The 13472-nt window shown below is 47.9% G+C and overlaps 1 protein-coding gene across 1 annotated transcript in view; it reads right to left on the bottom strand.

The window, feature by feature from the left end:
• LOC133350498 (cadherin-23-like) overlaps positions 1-13472 on the bottom strand; it is a 222572-nt gene that overhangs the window by 139015 nt on the left and 70085 nt on the right. Inside the window, exons 13-14 of the mRNA XM_061564838.1 lie at positions 8982-9131; positions 1346-1504 (exon numbers count right to left, since the gene is read on the bottom strand). Coding sequence (XP_061420822.1) covers positions 1346-1504; positions 8982-9131 — 309 coding nt within the window. The remainder of the gene's footprint in view (positions 1-1345; positions 1505-8981; positions 9132-13472) is intronic.

Below are 13472 nucleotides of genomic sequence, written 5' to 3'. Positions count from 1 at the left end.
CGGCAGGAGCCTCACTGCGGCACACAATTCACGGTCGGTAATTAATTCCCCCCCCCCCCCCACACAAACAAAATAAATTGTCTGCGCATATTTTTTTAAAAACCTATTTAGCCCTTCGCCCCGTCGGTCCAAAGCCTGACTCACGTGCCAGTGATTAAGTCCGCGTTCTGGATAAGCGGCGCCAGCCATTGCGCCGCGTCGAGCTAATCGATGCATCCTGCCGTGAGACCCCCCCCCCCCCCGGCGCCATCTAAATAGAAATCTCGGCCGACCACGCGACGCGCGGCCACGCCGACCCGAACCGCCGAGGACACTTGCGCCCGTGCGCTCGGACAAACCTCCCCGCCCAACACTCGCCTCCCCCCACCGCAATGCCACTCATCCTCCATGCCGCCCTCGCCCGCGGCACGGGCGCAGCGTGCGCGGAAAACGCGGTTATCCGAGAAACTCTGAGCTGAAAGCAAAACGGGCGAAGTTGCTTGTGCAGAGATTGGCCCTGTTGTGCGTGAACGTATAGACGGGAGAGGAGTGCATTAGCGTTTAAGAAATCGCTTGTGTCTCTGTGCGGCGAGGCTGCTCAGCTTGTGTTGGGTTTGGTAATCCGGTGGTTTTAATACATAATTCTCCCTAATCTACAGCATATCTTCCAATTGATCGCATACAAGCGTGTGATTATCCCTTTCATTTTCAATTATTCACAATCAACGAGTGCATCTGACTTAATTTTTACCAGTGTTGGCAGTGATGCAGTGGTTTGCACTCTGCACTAATTTCATGAAGCCCTTAATAAAATTAATGTGCACAAACAGTTGCATGAAACCTTAATAAATAGCAAAGAACTGAAAATAAAGATAAGCTACATTTGCAAGTGCTTTTGTGGTTCACCTTGAAAAATGCAGGACATGTAAAAATATGATTCATAATAAATATTTGGATTTGGCTCTCTGATATTCTGACTTGATGGATTTTTATTCATACTTCCTGGATATTGGGCCAGTGATGCTTGATATACTGCAACAAAGCGCCGTATAATTTCTACATTTGGTTCTGAGAATTGTTCAACTTCTCGGTGCGTGAGCTGAAACAAAAATAATTGGCGCGTTGTAAAACCCTTGTACACTGCATGGCAATCCGTTTGGCCTTGCCGCGACTCAGATTGGGTCAGATCGTTGCCTGGCCTACACACAAAAATCTGTGGATTAAATTAGACTGCTGCTCTCATAGCTTGGGGACGCCTCCGTCAATTCTCCAGCAGTGGATTGAGCATGACTGGCGATGACGACGAATAAAAAAACCGATTTAGCCCTTCGCCCGTCGGTCCCAACGCCTGGCAGGTGCCACTCACCAGGACCTGCACAACGGACGTGCCCAGCGTGGCGTTCTCCCACACGCTGACATTGTAGAGTGGCAGGCTGAAGATGGGCCGGTTGTCGTTCTCGTTGATCAGCACGATGCGCACGCGCGCCGAGCCCCAGTGCTTCCCTGACGTTTCGTTGGCGAAAAGCTGTGACCACCAGAAACGAACGAGCGCCCGCACGCACACACGCACGCACGTGAGAGTCACATCCACACTCGCGCGAGGGCCCAACCGACCTCACGGCAGCTGTTAGGGGACCGTCGCTGGTGGCGTGTGGCCGCCGCGTCACCGTGCCAAGTACGTGGGTTGTCTTGCAGCTGTGGAGCTATCACAGCAGAGCAGAGAGTTTCACTTGGAGATCTTTATGGTGGTGGCTGATTGTGGAAAAATAAAAACAGCACTGCCCTTTAAAGTGGCCAGGTATCTCAGAGGTCAGAGCGCTCAATTTACACCATGGAGATTCTAGGATCGAGTCCAGTCTGATCAATCCAAATTCTCAAGTATAGACAGAGTTGATGGTCTCAGCCCAGTCACTTATAACTGCACACAGCAAAATTAAGTTCAAAGCCATTTTTTACGTGATGGGGTTTATTTCTATGTTCCAGCTCTGCGAATTAACAATTACGGGTTGACCGTTATGCAATGATCATTCGCCTCAGTGACATGACGAGTGGGAAAGCATTGCCCCCTACTGCATGGACCAGAGGTCACATGAAGGGATCTCAGATAGCTCTGGGTTATCCGCTTCCCTGAGCCGTTATCTAACACAAGCACTGCTCTGCAAGAGGTCCGAACGGATGCTTTGTCTCATGACATGGCAATAAAAGTACAACTGGGGTAGTGCAATAACCCTAGGCTTAAATTGATGCCAATACGATTTAAAATATTGCTTTAGAATGCAAAGGAGGCTGCTCCAATGTAACGAATTGAAATTGCGATCTCATAAATTAAACTCCATGAAAGTGAATAGCGGTATCTTTAGTTGAAAATTACTCAAGTGAGTGGAGGCGGATCGATCTGCTACAACAGAGGTAAGGAAGCTGCTTCACACTGAGTCTCCAATAGGACTCTCAAATACCTTTGGTGAGGAACCACACCTTAACACACACCTTAACACACGCCTTAACACACGCCTTAACGCACGCCTTATCACACACCTTAACACACACCTTAACACACACCTTAACGGTATCCAAAAATAACGCAACATTTAGGGCTCACATTTACGGATTACTGTCCGTGCGAAAATGAGAAACAGTCTTCCCAGGTCGAACATATTCCCATACTCTTTGGTTCTGTTGGTAAAGTCACGTAGGTAACAGGACCCTGCGGGGTGGGCTGGTAAGAACGAACAATTGAATGGCTATAATAAAATGAAATGGCAAAAAATGGCCGCCAATAAGTGAATGCCCCGTGGCCCCGCCCTCCACCCGCGTAACCCCGCCTCCGCCACCCGTGGCCCCGCCCCATCTCGGTGTCCCCGCCCCCAGCTCGTTGCCCCGCCCCTTACCGCCGTAACCCCGCCCCAACCCCGCATAGCCCCGCCCTCCACCTCGTGCCCACGCCCCCTGCCGCCGTTGCCCCGCCCAGCCCCGCGTAGCCCCGCCCCCTGCCGCTGTAGCCCCCCCCAATACACCCCTAGCGGGGGAGAGATTCCCAGGCCTGGCTCTAGGCTGGAGAGCCGCCGACGAGGGGGGGGGGGGGGGGTAGGGAGTTGTTTTTAATATAAAGGCTTTAAATTTAAATGTTTCTATTAAAAAAACATCAGGGAATGTAACATTTTAAAACATTAACTCCCTTTCACACATGTGGGGGAACGATACGAAGGGAGAGTTAGAGGCCTAGTTATAGGCTTTACGCCTAGCTGTAGGCTTTAGGCCGCCGTGAGTTAATTGTTAATTTAAATGTTTTAATTATTTATGTAAAAGCTTTAAATGTAAATATTTCTATTTAAAAAAATCAGGGAATGTAACATTGTTAAACATTAACTCCCTTTCACACACGCGGGGGTACGATACGAAGGGAGAGTTTGAGGCCTAGGGCTAGGCTTTAGGCCTAGCTGTAGGCTTTAGGCCGCTGTGAGTTAATTTTTAATTTAACTGTTTTTATTATTTATGTAAAAGCTTTAAATTTAAATGTTTCTATTTAAAAACATCAGGGAATGTAACATTGTTAAACGTTAACTCCCTTGCACACACGCGGGGGAACGATACGAAGGGAGAGTTTGAGGCGTTGTTCGAGGCTTTAGGCCTAGCTGTAGGCTTTAGGCCGCTGTGAGTTAAATTTTAATTTACAAGTTTTAATTAAAAGCTATCTGAGGGAATTATAAGGGAATGTTACACTTGTTTAGCCAGGAAAGCGTCACTGAGTCTAAAGGTTTTTGTAGGGTCATGCCAAGTGTTTGCAGTAGGGGGCGATGTTGCTACACGGACGGACGGACGGACAAACGGACGGACGATATAATCTATTGTAGGCTGGTCCACTTCGTTCCTACCAGTATAAACTAAAATTAAATCACGACGTTCCGGGCGCAACAAAGCGTCCGTCATCAGGTGGGACAACCACAGCAATAAACAATTGCTTAAATGGGCAAAAGGGCTGCTGCAACAAGAGGCCATATAGGCAAGAGAAGGGGAGGAGGAGCCATGGAGGAGAGACAGGGAGGGTGGGAGTGTGGGGTAGGGGGAGTGGAGGACACAAGCACGGCAAACAATGCCGGGGTTGGGAGGGGAAGTGGGCGGGGCTGGGAGAGGGAAGGTTAGGAAACTGGAGATGCGGATAGGAAGGCAAGCCAAAAGCAGTTATGGTTTTACCTGGTTAATAACTTCCTTCCAATGATTGCTCAATCTGTATCCATCTTCCCGGTAGAAGTTATGTCTATGTTTATATATCTGGATGGCTTCATGAACAAACCTTTGATAGTAGCCCGAAGGTTTGCAGAGCACCTTGGTCTCGGAAAAAACAATATCATGAGAGCCCACAGCATTATAGCAATGGTCAGCCACGGTGGAGGTATTAGTTCTGCCATGTGTCAGATCTACCTTGTGCTCGCGAACACGATCCGAGACATGACGTTTCGTTTCCCCAATGTAACAATCACCACAGGTGCAACTTAGTTTGTAGACTCCAGGATATTGCATGTCAGGAATGGACTGAATCGGACCTAGATCTTGTGTTTGTTTAATATTTTGGAAATCGTTTTGGTAACACCTGCTATGTATGGTAACGTGATGGTTTTGATCGGCATCTCAGGGGGTTGTTTCTCCATAGTTGGAGAAACAGCTTTGCAGATAATGCGGTCCGAATATCCATTGATCTTAAGGGCCTGGTGTACATGTTCCAGTTCACTGGTTAGGTGGTGTTGGTCAGAAATGAAGTGGGCCCTATCGTGTAGTGTTTTGATGAGGGAATTATTTTGTGCCGGATGGTGGTGGGAATAAGGTTTCAGATAGGAACCTGTGTGGGTGGCTTTCCTGTAGACAGAGTGTCCCAAGGAGCCATCAGGTCTCTTCTCAAACAAAACATCCAGGAATGGTAGCTTGCCATCCTTCTCCACTTCCATTGTGAATTTGATGGATGGGTGTATGGAATTAATGTGGTTGAGAAATTGGTTCAATGCTGGCAGGCCATGTGGCCAAATAACAAAAGTGTCATCCACATATCTCTTCCATAAGGAAGGACGTAGAGTGATGTCTGGATGGCATCTGTTTCAAATGTCTCCATGAAAACATCCGCTATCACTGGTGATAAGGAGGAACCCATGGGGGTACCTTCATTTTGTTTGTAGAAAGTATCATTCCAGGTGAAGTAAGTGTTGGTAAGGCAGTGCCTAACCAGCATAGCAACATCAGGGTTCAGTCCATGTTGGACTAGATCTTCAATTATTGCTAAGGTGTCAGGCACAGGAACCTTGTTGAATAGAGAAACCACATCAAAGCTGACAAGATAATCATCTGGGGACAGTGAAATGCCCTTGATTAGAGAGACCAAGTGAGCTGAGTTATGTACTGCTGAGGTAGTCTTGCCAGTGAATGGAAGCAAGGTATCAGACAGAAAACGGGCCAGCTTGTAGGTAGGTGAGTTGATAGTGGAAACAATGGGCCCAAGTGGAGTGCCTTCTATATGGATCTTAGGAAGACCATAGAATCTGGGTGGTCTAGCAGCAGAAGGTTTTAGGGAGATCAGTTTGGCTGGTTCGATTAGAGAAGTTGAACTGGTAATGATATTATTGTTTTTTGTAGTCAGGTTGTTAGTAGGATCTTTGTTGATTTTGGTGTAGATGCCATCATTAAGAAGGTCCTGGATTTTATTGTTGTATGTGGTTTTATCCATGATGACAGTAGCATTGCCCTTGTCGGCCGAGAAGATGACTATGTCATCCCTATTTTTCAAATTTGCGAGTTCAGAGCACTCGTCTTTACTGCTCTTACTAAAGGGTTTCTTTGCATTTTTAAGGATGGTGCGAATTTCAGCTCTAGCAACGTCTTTCGGGATGTGTCCCAAGCCTTTGAGGGCTACATTGACCTGGGAGATTATATCATCCACTGCGATATGTTTAGGGGTGACTGCGAAATTCAACCCTTTAGCTAGTACCGATTTTAGGCTGTCAGAAATTGGGATGTTACTCTGATTTATGACAATCTTGTTAACATCTAACTTTTTAACGTGTGGATCTGGCTTATTTTTTGACAGGAGGTTGAATTTAGCGATAAAGTTAACTTTACATTTGGTTGACATTGAATTAGCAGAGGAGACTGTCATGTTATCTACATGGTACCAATCAGAAGTGGACATTTTATCTGTTAATATTAGGTGTGATTGTAAGAGTCTTGTCTAAATTATCAAGTTCAAATCGGAGCAATCTTATTCTCTCTGAGATTAGTGATAGGCTGGCTTTAAACAAGATCCATTTAGCATTAGGAGAAGTGACAGCCGCAGATGTGAGTGTAAATGCGATAGGCATTACCTTGTTATCGCATCTCTTGAGGAAGGTTAGCAACTCGATTAGTTGCGCCTTCTTGTCCTGCTGTCTGTTAAAAGCTCTAACAGATGTGTGGAAACCCTCCCCGTAGAGGGGGTTCAATCTAGATTAAAAGTTTTCGTGACTGCAGGGATCAATGCTCTTTGGTTCTTTCGGTAAAGTCACATAAGTGGAGAAGGATGGCAAGCTACCATTCCTGGATGTTTTGATTGAGAAGAGACCTGATGGCTCCTTGGGACACTCTGTCTACAGGAAAGCCACCCACACAGATTCCTATCTGAAACCTGATTCCCACCACCATCCGGCACAGAAGAATTCCCTCATCAAAACACTACACCATAGAGCCCGCTGAATTTCTGACCAACACCACCTAGCCACTGAACTGGAACACGTACACCAGGCCCTTAAGATGAATGGATATTCGGACCGCATTATCGGAAAAGCTGTTTCTCCAACCATGGAGAAACAACCCGCTGAGACGCTGATCAAAACCATCACCTCACCATACATAGCAGGCGTTACCAAAAATATTTCCAAAATATTAAACAAACACAAGATCCAGGTCCGATTCAATACAGTACACAAAATCCGTGATCTAATCCCATCTGTGAAGGATCTCATTCCTGACATGCAATATCCTGGAGTCTACAAACTAAGTTGCACCTGTGGTGATTGTTACATCGGACCGTGTTCGCGAGCACAAGGCAGATGTGAAACATGGCAGAACTAATACCTCCGCCGTGGCTGACCATTGCTATAACGCTGTGTGCTCTCATGATATTGTTTTTTCCGAGACCAAGGTGCTCTGCAAACCTTCAGGCTACTATCAAAGGTTTGTTCATGAAGCCATCCAGATCTATAAACATAGACATAACTTCAACCGGGAAGATGGATACAGATTGAGCAATCATTGGAAGGATGTTATTAACCAGGTAAAATCATAACTGCTTTTAGCCTGTCTTCATATCCGCATCTCCAGTTTCCTAACCCTCCCACTCCCAGCCCCGCCCACTTCCCCTCCCTGGCATTTTTTGCCGTGCTTGTGTCCTCCACTCCCCCTACCCCATACCCAAACCCTCCCTGTCTCTCCTCCATGGCTCCCCCCCCCTTCTCTTGCCTATATGGCCTCTTGTTGCAGCAGCCTCTTTTTCCCATTTAAGCAATTGTTTCTTGCTGTGGTTGTCCCACCTGATGACAGACGCTTGTGTTGCGCCCAAAACGTCGTGATTTTATTTTATACCTACGTGACTTTACCGAAAGAACCAAATAGTATGGATCCCTGCAGTCACGAAAACTTCAAATCTAGATCGAACATATTCCCCTTTAGTACTCAATTAGTTTGGCTAATATGCTTGCAGTGACGATAAACAACATTTGTGAGCTGTTTAGAAATAGCAGAACTTGTGTGGCTGCAGCCCGAGGCACTGGGTTGGTGGAGATTTTTGGCGGTGTTTGTGGTGTTGGTGGTGTGGGCGGTGTTTGTGGTGTTGGTGGTGCTGGCGGTGTTAGCGGTGTTGGTGGTGCTGGCGGTGTTAGCGGTGTTTGTGGTGTTTGTGGTGTTGGCGGTGTTGGTGGTGCTGGCGGTGTTTGTGGTGTTTGTGGTGTTGGCGGTGTTAGCGGTGTTGGTGGTGTTTGTGGTGTTGGTGGTGTTGGTGGTGTTTGCGGTGCTGGCGGTGTTGGTGATGTTAGCGTGTTGGTGGTGTTGGTGATGTTGGCGGTGTTTGTGGTGTTTGTGGTGTTGGTGGTGTTGGCGGTGTTTATGGTGGTGGTGGTGTTGGTGATGTTGGTGGAGTTGGTGGTGTTTGTGATGTTGGTGGTGTTGGTGGAGTTGGTGGTGTTGGTGGTGTTAGCGGTTTTGGCGGTGTTTGTGGTGTTGGTGGAGTTGGTGGAGTTGGTGGTGTTTGTGGTGTTGGTGGTGTTGGTGGAGTTGGTGGTGTTGGTGGTGTTAGCGGTTTTGGCGGTGTTTGTGGTGTTGGTGGAGTTGGTGGAGTTGGTGGTGTTTGTGGTGTTGGCGGTGTTGGTGGTGTTGGTGATGTTGGCGGTGTTTGTGTTGTTTGTGGTGTTGATGATGTTGGCGGTGTTTATGGTGTTGGTGGTGTTGGTGGTGTTAGTGGTGTTGGTGGTGTTGGTGGAGTTGGTGGTGTTGGTGGTGTTGGTGGTGTTGGTGGAGTTGGTGGTGTTGGTGGTGTTAGCGGTTTTGGCGGTGTTTGTGGTGTTGGTGGAGTTGGTGGAGTTGGTGGTGTTTGTGGTGTTGGCGGTGTTGGTGGTGTTGGTGATGTTGGCGGTGTTTGTGTTGTTTGTGGTGTTGATGATGTTGGCGGTGTTTATGGTGTTGGTGGTGTTGGTGGTGTTAGTGGTGTTGGTGGTGTTAGTGGAATTGGTGGTGTTTGTGGTGTTGGTGGTGTTTGTGGTGTTGGTGGTGTTGGCGGTGTTGGCGGAGTTGGTGGTGTTTGTGGTGTTGGTGGTGTTTGTGGGGTTGGTGGAGTTGGTGGTGTTTATGGTGTTGGTGGTGTTGGTGGTGTTGGCGGTGTTGGCGGTGTTGGTGGAGTTGGTGGTGTTTGTGGTGTTTGTGGTATTGGTGTTGTTGGAATTGTTGGCTGTGTCCATGGTGTTGGCGGTGTTGGCAGTTTTGGAGTGTCTTACCGTGAGGTTGTACTCTGGGTACGTCTCGTAGTCGAGGGGGTTCACCAGGCGCAGCGTGACGTCGGTGCGGCCGCGCACGGCGCCCGGCGATACCAGGAAGTCGGCGGCATTCTGTCCGGCGAGCTGCAGCGTGAAGTCGCTGTTCACTCCCTAACGGGGCCACGCGGAGGAGACACGTGCAACACGTGCGACATTACAAAGGGCTCTTCGAGGCACTGCCGATGGCAGTGCACAGAGAGAGAGAGACGCGTGGTGATATAGTTGCAGAGGCACGGCGCGAGAACCGACAGTGTGCGACGATGCGTGAAGAGATAGGGAGATACTGAGACACAAAATAGAGACGTGGAGTGAGACAGAGAGGAAGACCCTGGGATATACATGGAGACTGACATATGTAGAGAGATACAGAGACACACACACATATTGGCCAGTGTGGGGAAGTATGGTCACACACCCCATTACTGACTAGTGTGATTGTGTTGGGAGGCCTTTATCCAGCAGGGGACTTGCAAATGGCTGGAAATGAAAAGAGCTGTTGTCATAATTGTGTTTTCGGTTGGAGTGTCATGATAAATATGTTCATAAATATCGGTTCATAAACTTGTAATATTGTAATGCATAAAATCGCATTTGCAACAATTAATGTTTCAACGTTGTTTATAATATGGATACAACATGGAATCACGTGACCTCACCGGCCAACAGAGACCGCTCCATTTAAAAGTTTTAAAAATATATATTAATTATAATCATGACCTTAAATCATAACCAATTAATTGCTAGGTTATAAAAACCAAACACATCCTGAGTGTCTAGCTTTCGCAGTCAATATTGACTTTTTAACTTTTTCACTTCAGTTGTTTATCCAGGAGAGCCACGGTGAGCCGTAGCACTCTTTTTTTCCGGAGGATCCTGCATTTTATCTGTCAGATGTTTTCAGCCAATTATGGAGAATTTATTATAGACGTGGGAGGAAGCCAGAGCACCCGAATTCTTCCAGCGTGAAGAAAGATTATGATTCTTCTGATTCTGCTTTCTCCTTGCGAGCCAGGGTATGGCTCCTCCAGCGATGTCCATGGGAAGGGAGTTTCACAGCATTCGTGCGATCGACCAACCCTCGCCGCTGCATCCACAGCGTTGGGGTTAGAGGCTCCGCGTACATAGCCACCACAGCCCTGCTCTGCTGAGTGGCATCGTTTATATCCTGCTCTAGGGCAAAGAACAGATATTTGACCGGGGAGATAGTTCAGTTCAGACGCTGGCAATTGAAGCAAACTGATTCAAATATACATGACAACAATGGAATTTAGCAGAACTCAAACTTGTCTGTCTCAGCTGCTGGAGATCTGAGGATCAACGACGACCACAATGTGGCGTAGAGCGAGAAGACAGCGTATTTGTTTGACTGCTGCAGTTGACGTGGAAAGGATAAGAAGGATGTTTTTTTTGGAGTGAACATTCTCGTGTTTCGCTGATGTAAAGAAACCCCTTAAGTGCTATACCGTGAGTCCTTCACAAGCAGCACTCATGCTGAGTACAAATCCCAATAGAGATTTATCTCCTAAACATATTTTGAGTAATTTGTGTTGCGAGATTTTTAGATTTTATCTAAGATGATTAGAAATCACGAACGGATTCGAGAAATGTTGGTGCCAGGTATCATGGTGAATTATGGCAGTGAGAGAACACAGCACGCGACAAAAATTACACCTCGCCATAAAACATCCCTCAAGCGATGTTCAAAATATGGACGTTTATTTGGCCCAACGTGATCGATTCGGGGCAGCCCGTGCCAAGCTTTCCACAAACACGGGCCCGAGGATGGAGTTCTCCCGGCTCATTCCGCTCACTTTACGGGGGCGCTAAATCGTGACGCGGTGGCCACCAATTTCACGCACGGAAAATCTCCCAAATTGCACATTTTTGGGGAATGGGAGGGGGCAGCGCAGCCGTGGCATTACGTCCGAGTGATTGTGACGGGTGTTGATTGTTTGATGAGTGCTTGCCCAGAAATCCGCCTCCAGTTATAGTGTGTGGCAGATGGGTGACAGGATCTTGCAGACAATGCACCTACGTGCCAAGGATGTTTGCTAATTCATTCTGGGTTCTAAAATAAGTTGAACATCGCTGGCGTATATGTCACTGTGTGTGCGTATGGGGAGCGGTGGCGCAGGGGTTAGCACGCTGCGCTACCACCCCGGTAACCCGAGTTCGATTCCCACTCATGGTCAAGACCACCAGTGACGATAATCTGAACCTGTCCTAGGCCTCCCCTAGGTCGACTCCACCTCAAAAGAGGACCTGTTACAGTATGTCAACATCGCCACGAGGGAGACAAGGGTGGCCCCTCGTGCGCCGTGCCGGCCTTCATAGGTGCTCGCTAACAGCACTTGCCCCAACAGTCTGTCACAGGCTATAGGGGGGATCTTTGTCTTTATATATATGTGTTTGCTGGTGGGGACTTTGAACATTGTCCCTATTAAATAATCTGCCAATAAAATCTACAAGCATCGCTAATCTCCTGAGCCACAATGCTTAATCGATACGCTGACATCTCACTCGCTGCCAGAGACACAACTTAGAGAGATACAGCCGATCTATCGTAAATAAATGGAACTGTTAGCCAAGGAATCCACGATATTCCCCTGTGTCTCACATACGTCCTGCCGTACATGCGCGTGCCACACGGACCGAGCGCCTGTGAAGATTATAAGCGTCATGAGAACAATTTAACTTCTGTGCGCAGGGCACAGGCAGATTACGAATGCTCACATGTGGGCCAGCGTGCACGTGTTGTGACGCACACGGGGCCCACGTGCGCGCGTTCGTAATCTGCCTGCGTGCGCGCATTGTGACGCGCATGGAGCCTGTGGCGGTGCGCAGCCCGGCCTGCTGCACCATGCAGAAGCCAACGCAGTTAAGCGCCACGCGCTTAGCCGACGCGCTGCCAAGGGACGACGCCGGCATGTTTCACACATTCATTTGCACGGGGGAAATTATTAACTTGTACCGATTAATCACTTAGTTCTGCTCGTCGTGAAAATGGCGCTACGTGGAGTTCTGTTAATGAAGCCGGAGGCACAAGTGCTACTGGAAAGTTTCACGTTTGCAAATTAAATCACGTGATCTACTTCACAACACCGACGTTGCTCTCAAAGCATTGGTAGAATAACACGTTATTTTATTACACTTTTCTAAATTCACAACGACGTTTCTTTTTCACGTTGGCAGAGTGATGATGGCCAACGTGACGACACAATGTGAGATATGTTTATAGTGTGTATATACAATAATAGAGCGACAATTTGAAACAGTTTGGAAAGGAGAGAAGAAGAAGAAGATAGCAATCTCTCCACACTCTGAATGCAAATTCACACAGAGGTTCCATCCCCAGTGGAGCCTGCAAAATTGAAAGTACCACTGCCCCAACGTAAATTAGGGTCAAGTCCATTGCTCCAGAGCAGCGTCTATGGAAAAAGGGGTCTTGATGCAAATGTAATGGCTGCTTTGGTATAAAAAAAACCGTGATCGGCAATTCATATATTTTCCGAGCAATTTTATTCTCTCCCCATTTTTGTGTTGAAAAAAAAAACAGGCCCGTCGCTTAAATATTTACGCGAAGGGGATACGCAGATCCCTCTCAAGGAAGATTAGCGCGCGGCTGCTAAAGAAGCGCGAATGAGAATTTGGCAGTCGGCATCGCGTGTCAAGGCGACTTGGCGCACGCACGCCAGCGTGCAGTGCGTGCAAGCGCACGGACTGAAACGAACACAAGCAGGTACGCGCGCACACATACTCGCATTAAGGCGTACGTGCAATCACTGTGCCGCTGCCACACATGCCTCGAGCTGAAGACAAAAATCACGCAGCAGTCCGTTTTGATATTCGTTTACAAACCCAGATTTCTCGTAGGAAATAATGCAAACCCACACGCATGGATGCACAAACAAGCATGTGTGGCCAACATCAGGCTGCATGTAGTTAACCGGCGTGCAAAGGCGCGCCGCTGCTCACAAACAGCAGGAAGGTACACCTCCCATGCTCATGCCTCGGATGCGTGGCAAGCAATCACCACACTGCACATATGAACGAGCTCAGCCTTGTCCAGACCAGCGGCTCAAAGAGTTGAGCGCGTGGCCATGTTAACTGTTTTGGTCGCCAACTAAAATTTCAAAAATGTGGCCATCCCAACTGGCAGCAGTGAAACCGAGACAAGCGTTGACCGGTTTCATTCTCATTAAGACTCGTCAGTACAGTACAGTCAGCCCCATATATGTTTCCAGCCTGCCACGCATTTGCCTGTTACGATGGATCTCATTGTTGTTTGCGAAAGTGTTGTATTTCAATCACGGCTGCATGCTTATACAAACTCAACATCGGGCTCGCATGTTCCTGTGGGTTTTTATATTCATCATCATAGTCGTCAGCCATGGTCAATCCACTGCTGGATGAAGGCCTCCCCAAGGTGTCACCATCTCCCCTGATCCCATG

The sequence above is a fragment of the Lethenteron reissneri genome, chromosome 34 (genome assembly GCF_015708825.2).
Source record: "Lethenteron reissneri isolate LAM-NWPU_2019-01 chromosome 34, ASM1570882v1, whole genome shotgun sequence".
Classification (NCBI taxonomy): Eukaryota; Metazoa; Chordata; class Hyperoartia; order Petromyzontiformes; family Petromyzontidae; genus Lethenteron; species Lethenteron reissneri.
The sequence above is the reverse complement of the archived record's forward strand: the minus strand, read 5'-3'. Positions and strand labels throughout refer to the sequence as shown.